Genomic DNA, 20,879 nt, shown 5'->3' on the forward strand with positions numbered 1-20,879 from the left:
ATGGTTTAATATTTGGCTTCGGTGAATACGAACCGAAGTTTTTTGGCAAAAATGTTTCAAACCGCAAGGGGCAAACTTGGATTTTTGGGGGGTAGAAAAGAATTGAGGGGGGTTGGGAGAGAAACCATCGAAATGTTATATCAAACCTTCATTGAAAACTTGCAAGTTGTGAATAAGTGGGCTTCCACCTCTCTAATCCCTGAAACAGTGGATGTTTTCTCTTTAGGTCCCTCATGGTTTTTTTCCCTTTGGATTTTACTTTTTTGCCCTTCAATAAAAATTTCGGTTGCTACGAATCGAATTTTTTTTGCCTTGAAAAAAATTTTCGGTTTCTGTTAACCGAATTTTCCTTGAATTTGAACTAGAAAAAACTTCGGTTTCTGCGAACCGAAGTTTTTATCAAGGGCAAAATTGGAATATTTAGTGATATAAAAGATACACGGAGACCAAGAGAGAAAACATGGAAACAGTGCACACAACTAGGATCCACCCATTCCCCCAACACTCCCCCTGTTGGCAAGATTCAATCTCATCGGAAGCCTCCCAAGAAGAAGCTGTGAATAGAACACGAAAAGTTTTGAAGGAGCATAGCTCTCCCATAGATTTTCCAAAAAAATAATAATTAGGGTATGAACTTTTGGTTTCTTATTTTAATTGTGTCATAATAATAGTTTTTGTTGATCGTAGAAAAATATGTAAAATTTAAAACCATATTTGTAACCAAAAAGTAAAATTAATATAATTGAAAATACAAAGAGTGAGATAAAAAAAAGTCGATGAGACCGAGGTAGCTAGTACAATATAAATTACTCTATATACAAATTAGACATGAATCAACTTCAAGCTACGTGTTCCTTAACCAACCAAGATTAATTAAACAGATCTATAGATCTATCTATCCTTTCATATTAAGACTTAACTATAACCCACCTACACAATGGCAAAATTAAGTGATCATGAAAGCTCTCTTGTGCCAAAATACTTGCAAGAAGATGACTTAAGCCAAGAATGCAAGGAGTTGATACCCACTTTACCATTAGAAAAAGGTTGGATTAGTACCAACTTCCACCAATATCAAGGATTTTGGATTTCCACAATGTTTCTCCAAGCAACTTTATCATGTCAAAAGCACTTCCAAGCCCTTGATACAGATATACTCTTAGTTACCACTCCCAAATCAGGTACCACTTGGCTTAAAGCATTGACTTTTGCTTTGCTAAACCGCAACAAATATCCAAATATTCATAACAACCATCCTTTGCTCACTACCAATCCTCATGTTCTTGTTCCCTTCTTGGAGGTTGACATTTACTATGACAAAGATTTTGTTCCTGATCTCAAAACATTATCCCTTCCAAGACTCTTCTCCACACACATTCCTTATGTTTTGTTGCCAAATTCTATCAAAGAGTCAAGTTGTAAGGTGGTGTATCTTTGTAGAGATCCTAAAGACACATTTGCTTCACTTTGGCATTTCTCAAACAAGGTAAGACCACAATGTAGCGAACCACTTCCATTAGAAGAGTCGTTTGAGAAATTTTGTAGAGGGGTGTGTTTGTTTGGACCCTTTTGGGAGCATGTATTAGAATATTGGAAGGAAAGCTTGGAAAAGCCAGGGAAGGTAATGTTTTTGAAATATGAAGAAATGAAAGTGAAGCCTAATTTTTATTTGAAAAAACTTGCTGAGTTTTTGGGATATCCATTCTCCAAAGAAGAAGAATCTGAGGGTGTGGTTGATGCTATAGTAAATTTGAGTAGTTTTGAGAAGCTGAGTAACTTGGAGGTTAATAAGACTGGAAAAGTGGGGTTCGGTGTTGAAAACAAAGATTATTTTCGTCGTGGCCAAGTTGGAGATTGGAAAAATCTTCTCACGGTAGAAATGGTTGAGCAACTAAACACTATCGTTGAAGAGAAATTAGGTAAACATGGATTGAATTTTTAGATTTTTGAGGTGTTTGTTTCAAATCTAGGAATCAGTCTATGTGGTGTCATATCAATGATAAAAGAATGACTTTGTAACCTCAATAGACGGATTACAAATCTCGTTCAACTTATAAAATGGTTATTAGTGTCACCATTTGGGTGCTAAGTGAGTCTCGTATGTACAAATCGCTCATTCATAAATGATAACCTTACTATTTAGGTACTCAATTCCTCGAGTCTTATAACAAAGATGGGAATGATTTGATGTAGGCAATCAACTATAAGATCTAATGAGTCGGCAAGAATGAAATTCTTCTAGCATGTATTTGAAACTGCTTTTGCAAACCAAATTTCACCATGAAAATGCAAAAGCTACAGAGAACCAAACTTCTGCATCACTGTGGTTTTCCCAATGTACCGCGGAAGCAAACATACACCTAATGGTTATCATTCATGATCCACTTGTAAAAGCGGTCCCCATTCTAGATATGGCTAATTCATGGTTTTTCCGGTTAAAACCATCTACATGTTAAAAGAAGGCGTGGACACCTACATCATCGTCTGAATAAAAAAACAAAATATTCATATTGTAGCATAATTCGATTTTTATGTCAAAGTTTCTTGAATCTCAAAGAAGACTTAGACAAAGCTCAACAACATTAAGTGAAATGCTCAGAGTTTAAAACAAAATAACAACCATACATGTCATTTTCGCTAAGAACCATTGTAAATATCACTCATCTACTTAGATTTCATTTTGTTTCCAATAGATAACCTGTAAAAGATAAGGAAATGTCTTTGTCATTTGAAAGGAACAAATAGTAAATAGTGTCCTAAAGTAAAGTTAAAGTGAGAAATGAGAATAATGAAATACCTTATAGTTCAATATCTGGAACACCTACTAAGAATGAACTTGGATCGTTTGATCCCAAAAGTGGAATATACTCTGACCCCCTCACATGAACACTAAAGCAAGCTACATAGACAACAAGTATTATCAAGATTTTGTGCAAAAATTATTGAGGTATCAATTTTAGAAAGAAAAAAAGTTAGTCTTGAAAACAGAAATTTGAAAGTCAATACATTACCATTCTCTATTTTCATGACACTTTGGAGCATGACATCCATCTTTGTTTTCATATCAGAACTGTCATCCATATGTGGCACGACGAGTGTAAGCTCCCTATATATATCACGCGCAAAGCTGCATATTTTCTCAGCAAATTCAAGTTCACCGTCTGATATCCTACCAATAGCCAAACGCATCAGCTCTCCGGTTAAATCTGCAAGCTGTATATGAATATTGAGAACCTTGAATTGCAGAGATCATCACAACAAATCAAGCACTAAAGAATCCATTTAAGCGGCACTTCTTAAAATGTTAGTATATCTTGTGTAGCACCGACAATTAAGTTTGAAGATGTGTCCAATGTCCAACATGTGTCAGTGGCAGACACTGACACGGCACCGACCCATGTGGTTACATTCAATTATTAATTTATTATATTTTCTCAAATTATTACTTGTGTCCATGTCAGTATTGTTTCCAGTGTCCATGTCAGTGCTTCATTATATCTATTAATCACCAACATGAATAGATCACTTAGATAACAATAAAAGTGGGAAAGAAATTCACCCCTAATAGATAGTCAAGGATGTTTATCTGCAGAGGCTGAAGAGAAGGATCACTAAGTGGTAACAATGTGTTATTTATCTCATCGAGCTTCAAAAGAGTTCCACTTTTACAGAAACTGCAGAATGTAGCTGCTTCGACATACTCCTGTATCTGCAAACACCCAAGAAAGTATCAGAAACAGATAAAAGTATTTGTTCTCAAACCATGAAGCGAGGAAGTAACTGGAAGTACCCCAGGTGAGTAGGCTCGTCTTAGCTTCCAAAAATCAGTTCCCTGCAATTCTTTGACTAGCCGAGACACGTACTGATTTGTCACAGCTGCTAAATCCTTTTCTGCTTTCTCAAGTACTTCCACTTTATTGTATTTACTCATCCTTGTTAAACAAAATCAGAATATCGTATGCCGGTAAGACCAAGAAGATAAAGAATAAAGACCACATGTAACAATAAGATAGAAAGGTCTTCTTACTCATTTTATTTTCATATTTAAAAGGGGGACGGAGAGGATGAAGTATAAATCATGAACGTGGGAGAAAGAATAGATATCAAAGAACAAATAAAGCATGGGAGACAAACTAATTAAAGCAAAGACCATTAAAAGTATAATTTATAAGTGATTCAGCTGATCCAAGATAGCACATGAAGCACAGAAGCAGTTATAAATCCAACACAAACACGAGCATGAAGAGAGAGATGTAAAAGCGATAGGTAACCTGTGCACTTGAAATATGACCTTTTTGCTATTCATTGTTATATCACGACTTGCTTTGACCACTCTTTCTCGTTTATCATTCTACAAATACAGGTTTACAAAAGTCTCAAAATAACAGCTAATAACATTGAATGGTATGCAGCAATATTGTAAAGTGAATGACTATACAGAATATTCATAGCTAACACAGAATCCATATACTTCAAAACATTCAAATTATTATAAAATCAGTTTATAAATATTATGGTGAATCAAGTTTTTTATGTGAAGAGGCAGTATTCAGTGTGTTCCAAATTATTCTGTTTTAAAAACTTTTTTTTAGGGCGTAAACCATGTATGCTCTGCACGCAACTGCAAAGACTAATCCCTCGAACCTTGTGGGACCCAAATGGGCGGCAAACTCTCCGTAAGAGTTTTAACTTTGCTGCATGCCCACTACTCTCATAAAGTATACCAATACATAACAGAAAATTTGAGGGGAGAGGGAGATTCACTCAGATAAAACCTTCCACAGTTCCACTTAATTATACTAGTCCTTTAGTAACACACAAACAGAGAAAAGCTGAGAGAAGGAACAAACATATTATACAACCAAAAGGTTTAAGATCTCAATATTCCTATTCCAAATACACTAATCAGCAGTTAACAACTTTCAATTTCTTCAAGTTACACTAATCAACAACCCAAAGGCATGTCAAAATGGACATCATGCCTCCGAGTTACACCTCCAGAGTCAAGAGGACCTAGATCTTTCTCTAATGGGTTCCAGATCCTTCCTCTGTTAGGATTTCAGTCGATTCTAACAAACTACCAGGGGAATATCTCATCGCGCCATGCATGTGACACAAACATCAGCATATCTGGACATTACAAAGGAAAAGGTCTGTCTAATCATCTATGTATAACTTTTACCCTGCTAAAGTAGCTTCTAACTTAAGCGTCAGAGTATTTCTTGCAAGTACCCCTATGCTCGCCAGACATAAGAGTACTTATCGGGGAAACCCCAAGTTCCATATTGAAAAGAGATAAGACCAGAAAAGAGTTTTCTAAAACAGACGCCCCTCACGTTGGAAGCCGGTTTTGTAAGATGAGGGATGCCCTTATAATTTTTTTTAGGTCTTTTCTCTTTTCAATAGTACTCCTCACCACTATCTCCATCGCCCCAAACAACAAGCATTTCAAGAAGGCCACCGACCTCAGATGTGAAACCCTCCCATATTCGATTTTTTAAAATATTTTATAATTATAATCTAATCTAATCTAATACTAAAAGAAAAGTGACCTTCCCTCTTCTTTCCCTCCAAACAGAATGAACTAGATGTATGTATTGACTTCAATATTATGGAACATTGAAATGGGTACAGTTGAAACAGGGAACTAAAAGCAATAAGGCCCTGTTGTAGCATAAGCTCTTATTATGATAAACACTTATGCATAAGCTATTTTTACAATAAAAGATCAAATAAAATTAAATCATGTTAAGAAGTCCCACATCGGTTGAGAGATGGCCTGACTAAGTGTTTATAAACTAGAGGCAATCCTCACCTTACAAGCCGGTTTTGTAAGGATGAGTTAGGCCTCGATATTCGTGACATGGTATCAGAGCCTATCGGGTCTATCGTTGGGCTTCCAACGTCGTTCACGCTTCAGGCCCATTGGGCCGGGCTGAAGCGTGAGGGGGTGTGTTAGCGGCCAACACTCGGTGGGATTTAGTCCCACATCGGATAGATAGGACTCTTGAGAAGAGTTTATAAAGAGGATGCAATCCTCACTTTACAAGCTGGTTTTGTAAGGTTGAGTTAGGCCCAATACTCAATTTTAAGATGGTATCAGAGCCTCTCCAAGATCCGTTGGGCCACCCGATATCGGGTCACCTACCATTTATATCCGCGTACCAAGCCCAATAGCGCTGGACGCGAGGGGGTGTGTTAAGAAGTCTCACATCGGTTGAGAGATGGCCTGACTAAGTGTTTATAAACTAGAGGCAATCATCACCTTACAAGCTGGTTTTGTAAGGATGAGTTAGGCCTCGATATTCGTGACATGGTATCAGAGCCTATCGGGTCTATCGTTGGGCTTCCAACGTCGTTCACGCTTCAGGCCCATTGGGCCAGGCTGAAGCGTGAGGGGGTGTGTTAGCGGCCAACACTCGGTGGGATTTAGTCCCACATCGGATAGATAGGACTCTTGAGAAGAGTTTATATAGAGGATGCAATCCTCACTTTACAAGCTGGTTTTGTAAGGTTGAGTTAGGCCCAATACTCATTTCTAAGAAATCATTTCTATATAAGTTATAAGCTGTTTTGATAAGCTGATCTTATGAAAATGGCTTACGAACATAACATGTTCTATGAAGCACGGACACTCCTCAAATGAGGTGTATCCCTGTGTCAAACATGTGTTGTTGTCTGTCACTAACACAACACCGACACATTGAACAATGTCATTTTCTCACATTATTATCGGGGTGTCGGTGCGTCGGTGTCTAGCTTCATAAAACATGTCGTAAGCTAATTTCATAAGTTCTCCCAGATAGCCTTACAAGTAGTTATGTCAGGAGATATATTAAAATAAGTCGATCCAAACATACCCTAAATGTCAATAGATTCGTAGCTAATAACAAGAAACCTAAATGAGAATAACATTTTCACAAAACCTCACCACTCTCACACCCCAAATAAATAAATAAATAAAAGCTAATAAAAATCAAATCTTAAGACATTAAAACAATAACCCAAGAGCTAATTTCTTCATTCTTTTCCACAATGAACTCTGAAATCACATTCATGCAATGAATTTTAGAAAGCTATAAAAATTGAAAAATGAGAAACATTACAAGGTTATTGAGATATTCAGTATATTTGGTAAAAGGTTCTTTCATGGCGGAATCTGTGGCAGTAGTAGCAGTAGCAGTAGCAGTGGCCATTGTTTTCGGCCTCTTTGTTGTGTTCTGGAAGTTGGTTCCTGTAACTGTTGAAAACCCAAAATCGGAAAATTAAAATGAAAGTATTGATGTAACCAAATGAGAGAGAGAGAGAGAGAGAGAGAGAGAGTTACTTTGATGAAGACGTTGAGGTTTTTCGGATGCCATGAAAAGAGAGAGTCTGTGAAGTGAAGATGAAAAGGAACGCAACATTTGATATGTCCTTCAAAAGGTCACACACCTAAGTCCTAAAGGCCTAATTTTTTGTTTTATTTTTTTAAAAAAGGCTAAATATTCTTTCTTTCTTTTTTTTATGGAAAATTTCTTTTTATTCTCGATAAATATACAAACTTTAAATTTTAGTTTTCTAAAATTTCTTTGAAAACTTTTTCAAAAAACAATTCTTTGGAAACTAAAATTTCATTGGAATTTTACCAATCGTGCGTCAGTTGGTTCAGTGGTAATTGACGTTAAACTTGATGAAAGGATCACGATTCGATCCCCGCACAATTCCGATCAGAAGCGGACTGGAACCACACAAAACTGACTTTCGAATCAGATTAAACGGTGAAAACCAAAATAAAAATATATATTGGAATTTCAATCACTCAATATTCATAAAGTCATAAACTTATTTAAAAATGTTTATAAAGTTATGGCCGTGATTTACTAAAAAAAAGTAATTTATATAAATAATATAAAATAAATGTTGTTAGCTCATTATTGGAAATGTTGGGTTTCATTGATCGTTAACTGCTTTAGTGATAATTAATGTTAAATTTGGTATGAAGGATTACAGTTTGATCTCCGCAATTGCGATTGGGAGACTAGAACCGCTTAATGTAAGAATTGTGGTGGTTAAGTCCAACATCGATTAAAAAACTTTTCTTCTCCTTTTCTTCATAGCCGCCACCCCCACTTTAACCTAGTTTTTTTTTTTTCTTGATCTACCAAGGAGGGGTGGTTTTAGGGTCAATTTTTGACCCAAAATCACCCCTCATAATTGTTTTTCGTTTCTTTTTTATTTAAATAAGTGATCTTCACATTGATCAAGTTTTTCTTTTGTGTTTTCTTTTTTGTGATTTCGCCGTCTAAGTGCGGCGTTGTGTTGTTCGTCGTCTTGTGCGACGTTTTTGTTGTCCCGTATTGTTGCGGTGTTCATTTGATTTCTATTGAAAAGATCGGCTTCAGCCAATTACAGATTCAACCAATGATTTGAGCTTCAACACTGCAGATCCGGAGGCATAGATACTTCAGTGACTTTAACTTTATCATATTATTTGTTGTAGGCATTTTGCCGTTGTAATTTGTATGCTATTAACTCGGATGTTGTGATTTTTGTTCGCAGATTCATCCTTTATGTTTTTAGCGATGTTGATTATGTGGTTGTATTTGATGTAATCTATCAATTTGAATGAATGAAAATCATTTTGTTATTGTCAAAAAAAAAAAGTCCAACATCGATTATGTATGAAAAAAAATGTTGGATTTATAAGAAGAGTGACTCATTAACCATGTCTTATGATTTTGGGTGAAGAGATGTGAAGTATTCCTCTCTTGTAGTCCTGAAACATTTGACGCGATGTTTCCCCAAACTTCTCTAGACTCTCGAATAGAAAAGGCCGAAGTTCCAAGTCCAAATTCTCCACTTTTCCATGCTTTGAGTTTAATGACTAAATTATTTCAACAAAAATATACCTCATCCACCCTTAATTATAAACAATTTTTCAATTTTTAGATTCATTAAATAACTGATATATCTCATCTTCATTTATTATGGACTAAATACATTAGTTATCCGATAAAATTTATAAAAAAATGTTTGTATTAATAACCTTGATGAAAAAAATTAAGAAGCGTGATGAAAGACAATACTACTTGTTGTACATGGAGTGCAGCTTTGCTCCTTTTCAAAATCTTTCGTTCCTGTCCAATTAAGTACTCCCGCCACCCCCTTTTTCACCTAAACCACTGCCGCCTCAAAATCCGATCATCAAAAACCACCTTTTCAACCAATCATCATCATCGTCGTCATCATCATCCAATGGTGTCTCTTCTGGTTGCAACAACATCCGACCCAGCTTCAATCAACCCAGCCAATGCTCTTTTATCCATGCCAGGCTGGCAGCCTGGACCCCATTTCCAGGTTCAAACCAAAAACCCCCTTTTTTCATTCATTTTTCTCAATTTATTTATTAAATGTTTATTTTGTTGTTGAATTTAGGATGATATGAAGAGTTTTGTGAATGAAGGGTTGAGAGTGTTGCTTCATGGAAAGAGTATAGTGGTTGAAGATTATTTGGATACAAGATGGGAAGAGGTTACTGGAGAAGTTGTTGATGAAGTTATCTTCTTGAGTAAACATACTGCTGCTTCTAATAAACATGCTCTCACTGTTCACCCTATTGGTAATTTCTTCTCATTCAATATGTTTTAGTCCATGTTTGGTTCTGAAAATTGATTTTGTAAGTTGAATGTGAAATGATTTATCTTTGGATACATTTATGTAAAAGTGAGTTGAACAATAAATTTGAGTGTAACGATTGCGTTTGGAGTTAAATGCTACTAGTCTTAGCCTATGTTTGGTATTACTGTGGATACACGAGAATCAGGGTGATCAACCGTGATTGTGCAGAAGCTACACTCCGTATCTTTTGGAAAATTACGGTGGGGCCGCCGTGATTTTGGCAATCCTACCGTGATACCAAACATACACTTAGTTTTAAGTTAGAATTAATTCTCAAGACAAAATCAATTTCAATTGGCATTAACCAAACATGTCAAATCAATTTTATGTGTCTAGAATAACTTTTCAATCTCCTCCCTACCGTAAACACAAACACACACTTAGTTTATGTACACACTTTTTTGTTTCTACAAATTATAAAACTGCATGTTTTTAGTCCCTAAAGACCGACTAAAAGCATACATATTTTAATTTTATTTTTGGGGACTAAAATGTGGGTAGAATGAATACAAAAATTTATAATTTTATAGGTGCTAAAAACATATTTATAGCCTGTTTGGTTTGGCGGTGGGTGGACAATTTCCACGTCCCAATGACATATTACCGTGATTATATAGAAGCTGGGAATTGCAGCTTCGGCCAAACGTGCGGCTATACCGTGAAAACAAACATATGCTTAATCATTTTAAAAATTTGCTGGGTCTGCTCTTTTGAATTGAAAAGAGTATGTTTGGTAATGATTTGTTGGGTGAAGAGTTTCTTTTCTTTGGTAACTTGGTATTCGGCCCAAGCTAGGACGACCAATCCCATCCCACCGTCCACTAGTGGAGGATTCGAACTTGAGACCTATGGAGGAGCACACTCCGAGGTCTCAAGTCTACACCATTAGTTACGTAATGATTTGTTGGGTGAGTTGTGTGTGCGAAGAGTTTTAAATCGCAGTTAAATGAAGCGGGTGAGACCTTAGTTAGGGTACCAGAACTCTTGATGTCACAACCCAAATTATGGTCAAAGATAGTTTCTTAAAACCTTGTATGTTTGAACTTTTCAGGAGTTCCGCATTTGCGGGAAGGTGATGTTCCACCTCAAGGTGGGAAACCTGGATGGGCAGCACTTCCAAATCCTAGGATTGGTCCTTGGATTCGACTTCTGAAAAAAATTGCCGAGGCTCATAATCTAGTCCCTGAATTCGAGGTGTATTTCTTTTCTTATATTTTAAATCTTAATTGCAATTTAAGCTGGTTTTCGTTTCTTTCTTTTTGATTGTTACTAGTGTGATGGTTGTCTTTCCTTCTTGCTTTTTCAATATTTCTTCAAAACATGGATGGATTCCCATTGGAGGAAGATAGTGCCCTAATGTTATATTCTATATTGAATAAGTGTTTTGAATTTTGAAAAGCACTTGTTGCAAAAAATTTACGTGTTTCCTCAATTTAGATTACTCTGGAGGCCACTCATCATGGACCGTTGACAAATAAACCAACCATGTTTTTGGAGATTGGTGAGTGCTTTTCCTTCTTCCTAGATATATTTTAGATTGATAGGTCCTGTATTCTAAGCGTATTGCGTACTATATTGTCTTCAAATAGATATTATGAAAATGGCTTAAAGTCTCTATTATTTAGTTTTTCAGATTAATTTAGTCTTTATTTTGTTGATCAAACTCCTTTTCAATTCACTCCTTTCTGCTTTCATCCATGTACATATTTATTGAGTTTTTCTTGTAGATATTATTTCCTCTTTCACATAGATAAGCCACATTATTTTGAGTTAATCTGTGGCTGCTAAGTTGTATTCTTCAGTTACAAAAGAAGCATTTAATAGTTAACTACAAGTTGAGCTCAGTATAACAACTGGATTTCTGTTCTGGTATAGGTAGCACTGAAGACTATTGGAAGAGACAAGATGCTGCACAAGTTATGGCTCAGGTCGAGTGAATTTTTATACTTTTGCATAACCTTTGCATCAATATGTAGTATTTCCCTGTATGGATACATTCTTTTACAAAAGCTAAATGCTTTGCATGGGAACCGGCTAGTAACATACTATAATTTATTTTGTTTACTGAAATGATATTTTTTGGAGTCTTACAGTTAGTTTGGGAAGGACTTGGACTTGGGGGAGGCACTGATGTGGGAAATTGGAGCAGGTAAAATGATTATGCTAAGAAAATTTAGCGATGTTAGTTAGCATATACTCGTTTGGTGTTTGGTATTTATATAGAGGCTTTCACATCTTTCACATGTCTCGACGAATAGCATTCCACTCCATCTGTTTCAAATTTTAAGAGATACAATGTATTTACCATCTGGTCCCTTGATTTTAAAATTTGGCCTTGATGGACTATATTTTCCCTTCCACTCACTTTTATATCATTTTCATGTTGCGATTGCATAATTATGGACTAGTTGGAGAAAATAGGGCTGTTTGGATTGACTTATTTGAGCTTATCTACCGACGAAAACACTTTTGAGATCGCTAATGAGAGCTTATGGAAACAGCCTATGACATGTACATAAGCTGTTTTCAGTTTATTTCCATAAGTTCTCCATGATAGCTTATGAAAACAGTTTATTGTTTGTATAAAAACAGTTTGATTTTATGTTAGCTTTTGCTAAATAAATAGGTTATACATAAGCACTTATATGTTAAACGCTTAATTAAGCTGTTTATTCAAACATGACAAATATCTAGGTTTGTTTCGTTTATGTATTAGAGTTTCTTTCGACATTTGGTGAAAGTTCCTAACCTGATTCTTTTTCTGACACTATCACAGGGAGAATAATAAGAAAAAAGTCCTTCTTGGGATAGGTGGTGGACATTACGTGCCTCGTCATATGGATGTAGTATTGTAAGTAGTCAATTTCAATGGATTAATAATTGAATTTTCTGATTATGCAATTAGAGGTTAGAAATGTTTTCAAGTCTCAACCTCATAACTTCTGAGTTATTTTGAAAACCCCTTTTACTTTACTCAACTATTCATTCTCAACAAGGTACATGAATGTGTTCGATTTCTAATATTTCAATTATTTGAGCTTACCCGCAATATCCATTTACTTGATGTGTGCTTGAATTCCATTATCAACCCTAATGATAGTATAATAATGAAAGGGTATAAATTGCATACTCATTTCATTATGCATCTCGATTCTTGGTGAATAATCTTCTACTACACTTCCAGAAAGTGATATTGCGCTAAATTTTAATGATCGTCAAATTGATTTTTAAACCTTGTTATCTATGAAAATATTTTCTTTGCTTTTGCAATCTAGGAAAGATGATGTTTGGGTTGGTCACCTACTTTCTGGATATTCCGTGCCAATGGAAGATCCAAAAGGAGAAACAAATGCGGAGATTGGAGGAACTTGGAAACAGTCTATAAAAGCCGCATATGAGGCCACTAAATCTGCTTTTCCTGGTGGTGAAATTATTGCACATCTTGACCAAAAGTAAGCATAATGTGCATTATCCATCGGAAATCAGTTGTTTGTATGAGTGCAATTGCAAAGCATTAATTAAATGCTATTTCATCGTTGATTTCTAAACAATTCATAAAAAATCATCTGCAAGGCATGAAACAAGTTTGATTTTTTTTTTGTCGGACGTACGATTTGAAACAGATAATGATGCTTTTAATTTTCGCTCGCGTTTATTCTAAAATTTATTGCAGGAGTTTCAAGAGCTGGCAGAAGAATGCCATCACAGGATTCCTCGCGGCGCAGAATATTAAAATTGGAAAAGCAAATAACTTCTATTGAGTATTGATAAGAGGATGTTATTGTGAACACAAAGAGTCATGATTGCAGACAAAGTCAGGCTGAACCTTCTTGTAGACCAGACTAGCAATAAAAGTGATTTTGATATGAAGTAACTTCAAGATTATTTTTTAGAGATTTTTAAGAAAAGAAGAAGTCAGTTTGTGTTGGTTTAAAATTAGAAAAAGTGATTTTGTATTTCTCTCGATTAGAAATAATTTTCAGGCGCTGTAGAAGGTTAGCGTATAAGTTAAGTTCCTATGTATTTATTTGGAGAATTGTGCTCTAGATTGATAAGAAATGTATGAAAGATTAACATTTAACATGAATTTATTTACCATGGAAATATTTGAGTCAAAGATATACAATAAAATATAGTTACTTCCTTGGCCATAAATCTGCTACTGAGTACTGAGTTCATTATATTACAATTAGTTTGAAAAGATGAACCATCCTATTTGTGGAGCAATCCAATCTTACTTGTTTCATTTTTATTTTTTATCCAGAAAGCTAGCCGAGAGTGTTTTCGGCTGTCGAGATGCAGTTGTTTATTGTTTAATTTGTTCTAGTTGCTTCTGGTTCAGGGGGAATTGTTTTTGTTTTTCTGTTATTGTGTGTATTTGTGAATTAGGTGAAGCTTGTTTACGATTCTTCAAGGCATTATTCAATATTTTGGGTCAAGGATAGCCAGTTCAATTCTCTCATTTTAAGACTTTGGTGGTTTGCAAGTGGCAGAGAGTATAGGAAGTTTCTTTTGGCGCCCCATGAGTTTCTCAAACACCATCCTCTATGTGTTTTTCAAATCCTAATCTAAGCCTTATGCATAAGTTATTCACATATTGATTTAGATCTTTAGGTTTTTCCATATTAGTTGTTATGGATGTATTTCAAATTATTTCATCTTAAGTTATGGATTCAAACTTAATGATTTCACTATCATGTTTTTATGTATGTCATCATAAACTTTGTTGTTGGTTTTAGGTCTACTGCAATTGTTTAAAATTAGTTATGCAAATCTCAAATTATAATGGTAACAAATCTAATATGTTTGTAGCGTTACGATAAGACTCGTGCGGACGCACGGGTCTTTTACTAGTTTAATGTTATTTTTTCTCTTATATTCTTTAATTATTTATTACTTTTCTTTTTTTCCGATTCTTTAATTTATCTTTCTCATACCGTTAATGAAGAATAATTTTGTAAAATTATTTACGGTTTCTCTTTTTCACACAAAATTGTATTTTTTTAAATTTCTCGTGCAATTTAGGAGTACAATTTTGTTTTCTTTAAAAAAAAGCGACTTTGCAAGTTAATTGTCAAGGTTTGCCAATATATATTGCGAAGATCAATCATTAAATTTTACGGTATATCATAATTTTGACAGGGTTTGGACACTATCCTCCAAAAATTAGTCAAATAAAATTGATCAATTTAATTAAAGATTTAGACCAAATAGATTCACTTTAATTGACTACTTTTTATTATATTCTGCGACGAGAGTATCTTTCTATGAAACCTCAACTCAACTCAACTGGACAATACCCAATGAAACCTAAAAATGCTTAATTTCACCCTAAACCTACCATTTCTCAAGCGGACCCAAATATTTTGCTTAAATTGGTAGATCTAAACGTTGAAGAAGAAGCAATGGTTGATTCAACTCTAGCATTCATTACCATTGCTGTCACTTTCATACTCTCCGATCACGATTCACAAAAGGTTAATAATAATACTTAATTTCTTCGGTTACTTTTCGATTTCTTCTTTTTCTTTACCTAACTCCATTTTCTTCTTTCTTCATCAAATGCAGATCGATCAATTCAACGCTTTCAATGCTCTAAGGTTAGCTATTCTCAATGCGCTACCTTCATATCTTTTAAAAAATTTATTATTTTTCCTGCGATATTGTTTGATTTATTTGAAATTAGTTTCTTGATAGAGTACACAGTGAAATGAGGCAGTGATGTTATTTTCAACTTTTAGATCGGACATGTGATTGAAGAGTCTTAATATTGGCAAGGTGTTTCAGTATTTGTTTGAAAAAAAATCCAATTTTGTGGTTTATTCTACAGATACTGATAATGCAGCCATGTTGAGACTTTTTTTTTTATGCCTATTGTTTGAGAAAAAAAGGTGAATCTGAGCCTTCCTTTGAAACCCTGTAATGATGGTTTTTAACTCATTGGTCGTTAGTTTAAGTATGAGGCTCCACATTCAGAGTGATAAGGTTGTTTTGAGAGTTGTTGCTTCTCTCTGTTGTTGTGGTAGCCGATGACTGTCTCAGTGAAATTTGGAAACAGCTCTCAATACATATATACTTCCTCCGTTCCTTCAAAATATTCTCTTCTTGTTCTTCTTCTTCTTTCTTTTTTTGACAACAGGGAAAAATATGTTTGTTTGTTCTTCTTTTTCCTCTTCTTCTTGTTCTTATCAAGGCAGTGATGATGTTTTCAGAAATTGAATCAGATGTTGGTGAAGATATGTTTCCTGGCGAGGCGCTTCTATGTCTGTGTGAAAATACATGTTGACGACGCAGCCATTGGGAACATCTTCGCTCTTCTATCTGAAAAAAGGCGAATCTGAGCCTTCTTTTGTCCCCCCCTTTTTAAGTTTGGTTTAATTTTTGTTTGTTTCCCACCAAGTTGATTTTAGTGATGGAAGCATTACAAACCTACTTTTTTAATGCAAACCATAAAATTGTTTATTATTGCTTCAAAAAAAATTGTTTATTCTTACCAGTGATGAAAAAAAATGTTTGTATTAATAACAATCTTTCGTTCCTGTCCAATTAAGTACTCCTGCCACCCCCTTTTTCACCTAAACCACTGCCGCCTCAAAATCCGATCATCAAAAACCACCTTTTCAACCAATCATCATCATCGTCGTCATCATCATCCAATGGTGTCTCTTCTGGTTGCAACAACATCCGACCCAGCTTCAATCAACCCAGCCAATGCTCTTTTATCCATGCCAGGCTGGCAGCCTGGACCCCATTTCCAGGTTCAAACCAAAAACCCCCTTTTTTCATTCATTTTTCTCAATTTATTTATTAAATATTTATTTTGTTTTGAATTTAGGATGATATGAAGAGTTTTGTGAATGAAGGGTTGAGAGTGTTGCTTCATGGAAAGAGTATAGTGGTTGAAGATTATTTGGATACAAGATGGGAAGAGGTTACTGGAGAAGTTGTTGATGAAGTTATCTTCTTGAGTAAACATACTGCTGCTTCTAATAAACCTGCTCTCACTGTTCACCCTATTGGTAATTTCTTCTCATTCAATATGTTTTAGTCCATGTTTGGTTCTGAAAATTGATTTTGTAAGTTGAATGTGAAATGATTTATCTTTGGATACATTTATGTAAAAGTGAGTTGAACAATAAATTTGAGTGTAACGATTGCGTTTGGAGTTAAATGCTACTAGTCTTAGCCTATGTTTGGTATTACTGTGGATACACGAGAATCAGGGTGATCAACCGTGATTGTGCAGAAGCTACACTCCGTATCTTTTGGAAAATTACGGTGGGGCCGCCGTGATTTTGGCAATCCTACCGTGATACCAAACATACACTTAGTTTTATGTTAGAATTAATTCTCAAGACAAAATCAATTTCAATTGGCATTAACCAAACATGTCAAATCAATTTTATGTGTCTAGAATAACTTTTCAATCTCCTCCCTACCGTAAACACAAACACACACTTAGTTTATGTACACACTTTTTTGTTTCTACAAATTATAAAACTGCATGCTTTTAGTCCCTAAAGACTGACTAAAAGCATACATATTTTAATTTTATTTTTGGGGACTAAAATGTGGGTAGAATGAATACAAAAATTTATAATTTTATAGGTGCTAAAAACATATTTATAGCCTGTTTGGTTTGGCGGTGGGTGGACAATTTCCACGTCCCAATGACATATTACCGTGATTATATAGAAGCTGGGAATTGCAGCTTCGGCCAAACGTGCGGCTATACCGTGAAAACAAACATATGCTTAATCATTTTAAAAATTTGCTGGGTCTGCTCTTTTGAATTGAAAAGAGTATGTTTGGTAATGATTTGTTGGGTGAAGAGTTTCTTTTCTTTGGTAACTTGGTAATCGGCCCAAGGACGACCAATCCCATCCCACCGTCCACTAGTGGAGGATTCGAACTTGAGACCTATGGAGGAGCACACTCCGAGGTCTCAAGTCTACACCATTAGTTACGTAATGATTTGTTGGGTGAGTTGTGTGTGCGAAGAGTTTTAAATCGCAGTTAAATGAAGCGGGTGAGACCTTAGTTAGGGTACCAGAACTCTTGATGTCACAACCCAAATTGTGGTCAAAGATAGTTTCTTAAAACCTTGTATGTTTGAACTTTTCAGGAGTTCCGCATTTGCGGGAAGGTGATGTTCCACCTCAAGGTGGGAAACCTGGATGGGCAGCACTTCCTAATCCTAGGATTGGTCCTTGGATTCGACTTCTGAAAAAAATTGCCGAGGCTCATAATCTAGTCCCTGAATTTGAGGTGTATTTCTTTTCTTATATTTTAAATCTCAATTGCAATTTAAGCTGGTTTTCGTTTCTTTTTTTTTGATTGTTACTAGTGTGATGGTTGTCTTTCCTTCTTGCTTTTTCAATATTTCTTCAAAACATGGATTGATTCCCATTGGAGGAAGATAGTGCCCTAATGTTTTATTCTATATTGAATAAGTGTTTTGAATTTTGAAAAGCACTTGTTGCAAAAAATTTACGTGTTTCCTCAATTTAGATTACTCTGGAGGCCACTCATCATGGACCGTTGACAAATAAACCAACCATGTTTTTGGAGATTGGTGAGTGCTTTTCCTTCTTCCTAGATGTATTTTAGATTGATAGGTCCTGTATTTTAAGCGTATTGTGTACTATATTGTCTTCAAATAGATATTATGAAAATGGCTTAAAGTCTCTGTATACTTCATTATTTAGTTTTTCAGATTAATTTAGTCTTTGTTTTGTTGATCAAACTCCTTTTCAATTCACTCCTTTCTGCTTTCAATTCACTCCTTTCTGCTTTCATCCATGTACATATTTATTGAGTTTTTCTTGTAGATATTATTTCCTCTTTCACATAGATAAGCCACATTATTTTGAGTTAATCTGTGGCTGCTAAGTTGTATTCTTCAGTTACAAAAGAAGCATTTAACAGTTAACTACAAGTTGAGCTCAGTATAACAACTGTATTTCTGTTCTGGTATAGGTAGCACTGAAGACTATTGGAAGAGACAAGATGCTGCACAAGTTATGGCTCAGGTCGAGTGAATTTTTATACTTTTGCATAACCTTTGCATCAATATGTAGTATTTCCCTGTATGGATACATTCTTTTACAAATGCTAAATGCTTTGCATGGGAACCGGCTAGTAACATACTATAATTTATTTTGTTTACTGAAATGATATTTTTTGGAGTCTTACAGTTAGTTTGGGAAGGACTTGGACTTGGGGGAGGCACTGATGTGGGAAACTGGAGCAGGTAAAATGATTATGCTAAGAAAATTTAGCGATGTTAGTTAGCATATACTCGTTTGGTGTTTGGTATTTATATAGAGGCTTTCACATCTTTCACATGTCTCGACGAATAGCATTCCACTCCATCTGTTTCAAATTTTAAGAGATACAATGTATTTACCATCTGGTCCCTTGATTTTAAAATTTGGCCTTGATGGACTATATTTTCCCTTCCACTCACTTTTATATCATTTTCATGTTGCGATTGCATAATTATGGACTAGTTGGAGAAAATAGGGCTGTTTGGATTGACTTATTTGAGCTTATCTACCGACGAAAACACTTTTGAGATCGCTAATGAGAGCTTATGGAAACAGCCTATGACATGTACATAAGCTGTTTTCAGTTTATTTCCATAAGTTCTCCATGATAGCTTATGAAAACAGTTTATTGTTTGTATAAAAACAGTTTGATTTTATGTTAGCTTTTGCTAAATAAATAGGTTATACATAAGCACTTATATGTTAAACGCTTAATTAAGCTGTTTATTCAAACATGACAAATATCTAGGTTTGTTTCGTTTATGTATTAGAGTTTCTTTCGACATTTGGTGAAAGTTCCTAACCTGATTCTTTTTCTGACACTATCACAGGGAGAATAATAAGAAAAAAGTCCTTCTTGGGATAGGTGGTGGACATTATGTGCCTCGTCATATGGATGTAGTATTGTAAGTAGTCAATTTCAGTGGATTAATAATTGAATTTTCTGATTATGCAATTAGAGGTTAGAAATGTTTTCAAGTCTCAACCTCATAACTTCTGAGTTATTTTGAAAACCCCTTTTACTTTACTCAACTATTCATTCTCAACAAGGTACATGAATGTGTTCGATTTCTAATATTTCAATTATTTGAGCTTACCCGCAATATCCATTTACTTGATGTGTGCTTGAATTCCATTATCAACCCTAATGATAGTATAATAATGAAAGGGTATAAATTGCATACTCATTTCATTATGCATCTCGATTCTTGGTGAATAATCTTCTACTACACTTCCAGAAAGTGATATTGCGCTAAATTTTAATGATCGTCAAATTGATTTTTAAACCTTGTTATCTATGAAAATATTTTCTTTGCTTTTGCAATCTAGGAAAGATGATGTTTGGGTTGGTCACCTACTTTCTGGATATTCCGTGCCAATGGAAGATCCAAAAGGAGAAACAAATGCGGAGATTGGAGGAACTTGGAAACAGTCTATAAAAGCCGCATATGAGGCCACTAAATCTGCTTTTCCTGGTGGTGAAATTATTGCACATCTTGACCAAAAGTAAGCATAATGTGCATTATCCATCGGAAATCAGTTGTTTGTATGAGTGCAATTGCAAAGCATTAATTAAATGCTATTTCATCGTTGATTTCTAAACAATTCATAAAAAATCATCTGCAAGGCATGAAACAAGTTTGATTTTTTTTTGTCGGACGTACGATTTGAAACAGATAATGATGCTTTTAATTTTCGCTCGCGTTTATTCTAAAATTTATTGCAGGAGTTTCAAGAGCTGGCAGAAGAATGCCATCACAGGATTCCTCGCGGCGCAGAATATTAAAATTGGAAAAGCAAATAACTTCTATTGAGTATTGATAAGAGGATGTTATTGTGAACACAGAGAGTCATGATTGCAGACAAAGTCAGGCTGAACCTTCTTGTAGACCAGACTAGCAATAAAAGTGATTTTGATATGAAGTAACTTCAAGATTATTTTTTAGAGATTTTTAAGAAAAGTCAGTTTGTGTTGGTTTAAATTTAGAAAAAGTGATTTTGTATTTCTCTTGATTAGAAATAATTTTCAGGCGCCGTAGAAGGTTAGCGTGTAAGTTAAGTTCCTATGTATTTATTTGGAGAATTGTGCTCTAGATTGATAAGAAATGTATGAAAGATTAACATTTAACATGAATTTATTTACCTTGGTAATATTTGAGTCAAAGATAT

At 35.0% G+C, this 20,879-nt stretch overlaps 4 protein-coding genes across 5 annotated transcripts; 3 read left to right on the top strand and 1 right to left on the bottom strand.

The window, feature by feature from the left end:
- Nucleotides 1–719: 719 nt before the first annotated feature.
- LOC123882129 (cytosolic sulfotransferase 12-like) lies at nucleotides 720–2,557 on the top strand. Its single transcript, XM_045930936.1, has one exon. The coding sequence runs from the start codon at nucleotides 938–940 to the stop codon at nucleotides 1,940–1,942; it is 1,005 nt and encodes a 334-aa protein (XP_045786892.1). The 5' UTR covers nucleotides 720–937; the 3' UTR covers nucleotides 1,943–2,557.
- On the bottom strand, nucleotides 2,486–7,452 carry LOC123882133 (translin-associated protein X). The gene is made up of 8 exons (XM_045930941.1): nucleotides 7,328–7,452; nucleotides 7,107–7,240; nucleotides 4,272–4,351; nucleotides 3,791–3,932; nucleotides 3,560–3,709; nucleotides 3,012–3,213; nucleotides 2,798–2,899; nucleotides 2,486–2,698 (listed from the first exon to the last, which is right to left on the bottom strand). The coding sequence occupies exons 1-7, from the start codon at nucleotides 7,404–7,406 to the stop codon at nucleotides 2,799–2,801; spliced, it is 888 nt and encodes a 295-aa protein (XP_045786897.1). The 5' UTR covers nucleotides 7,407–7,452; the 3' UTR covers nucleotides 2,486–2,698; nucleotide 2,798.
- A 1,388-nt stretch (nucleotides 7,453–8,840) lies between these two features.
- LOC123882131 (D-aminoacyl-tRNA deacylase-like) lies at nucleotides 8,841–13,815 on the top strand. Its single transcript, XM_045930940.1, has 9 exons — nucleotides 8,841–9,339; nucleotides 9,418–9,601; nucleotides 10,712–10,854; nucleotides 11,098–11,161; nucleotides 11,536–11,588; nucleotides 11,754–11,809; nucleotides 12,437–12,511; nucleotides 12,936–13,112; nucleotides 13,334–13,815. Exons 1-9 carry the CDS (start codon nucleotides 9,055–9,057, stop codon nucleotides 13,419–13,421), a joined length of 1,125 nt encoding a protein of 374 aa, XP_045786896.1. The 5' UTR covers nucleotides 8,841–9,054; the 3' UTR covers nucleotides 13,422–13,815.
- A 1,109-nt stretch (nucleotides 13,816–14,924) lies between these two features.
- Nucleotides 14,925–20,858, top strand: LOC123882130 (D-aminoacyl-tRNA deacylase-like). 2 transcript variants are annotated; one of them, XM_045930937.1, is made up of 11 exons: nucleotides 14,925–15,137; nucleotides 15,229–15,260; nucleotides 16,212–16,418; nucleotides 16,496–16,679; nucleotides 17,786–17,928; nucleotides 18,172–18,235; nucleotides 18,640–18,692; nucleotides 18,858–18,913; nucleotides 19,541–19,615; nucleotides 20,040–20,216; nucleotides 20,437–20,858. In XM_045930937.1, exons 3-11 carry the CDS (start codon nucleotides 16,317–16,319, stop codon nucleotides 20,522–20,524), a joined length of 942 nt encoding a protein of 313 aa, XP_045786893.1. In that variant the 5' UTR covers nucleotides 14,925–15,137; nucleotides 15,229–15,260; nucleotides 16,212–16,316; the 3' UTR covers nucleotides 20,525–20,858. The 2 variants fall into 2 exon arrangements, with proteins under 2 accessions (XP_045786893.1, XP_045786894.1); XM_045930938.1 differs by having other exon boundaries at nucleotides 14,935–15,137; nucleotides 15,873–16,418.
- The last annotated feature ends 21 nt before the right edge of the window (nucleotides 20,859–20,879 follow it).

This window comes from Trifolium pratense, linkage group LG4 (genome assembly GCF_020283565.1).
Source record: "Trifolium pratense cultivar HEN17-A07 linkage group LG4, ARS_RC_1.1, whole genome shotgun sequence".
Taxonomy (NCBI): Eukaryota; Viridiplantae; Streptophyta; class Magnoliopsida; order Fabales; family Fabaceae; genus Trifolium; species Trifolium pratense.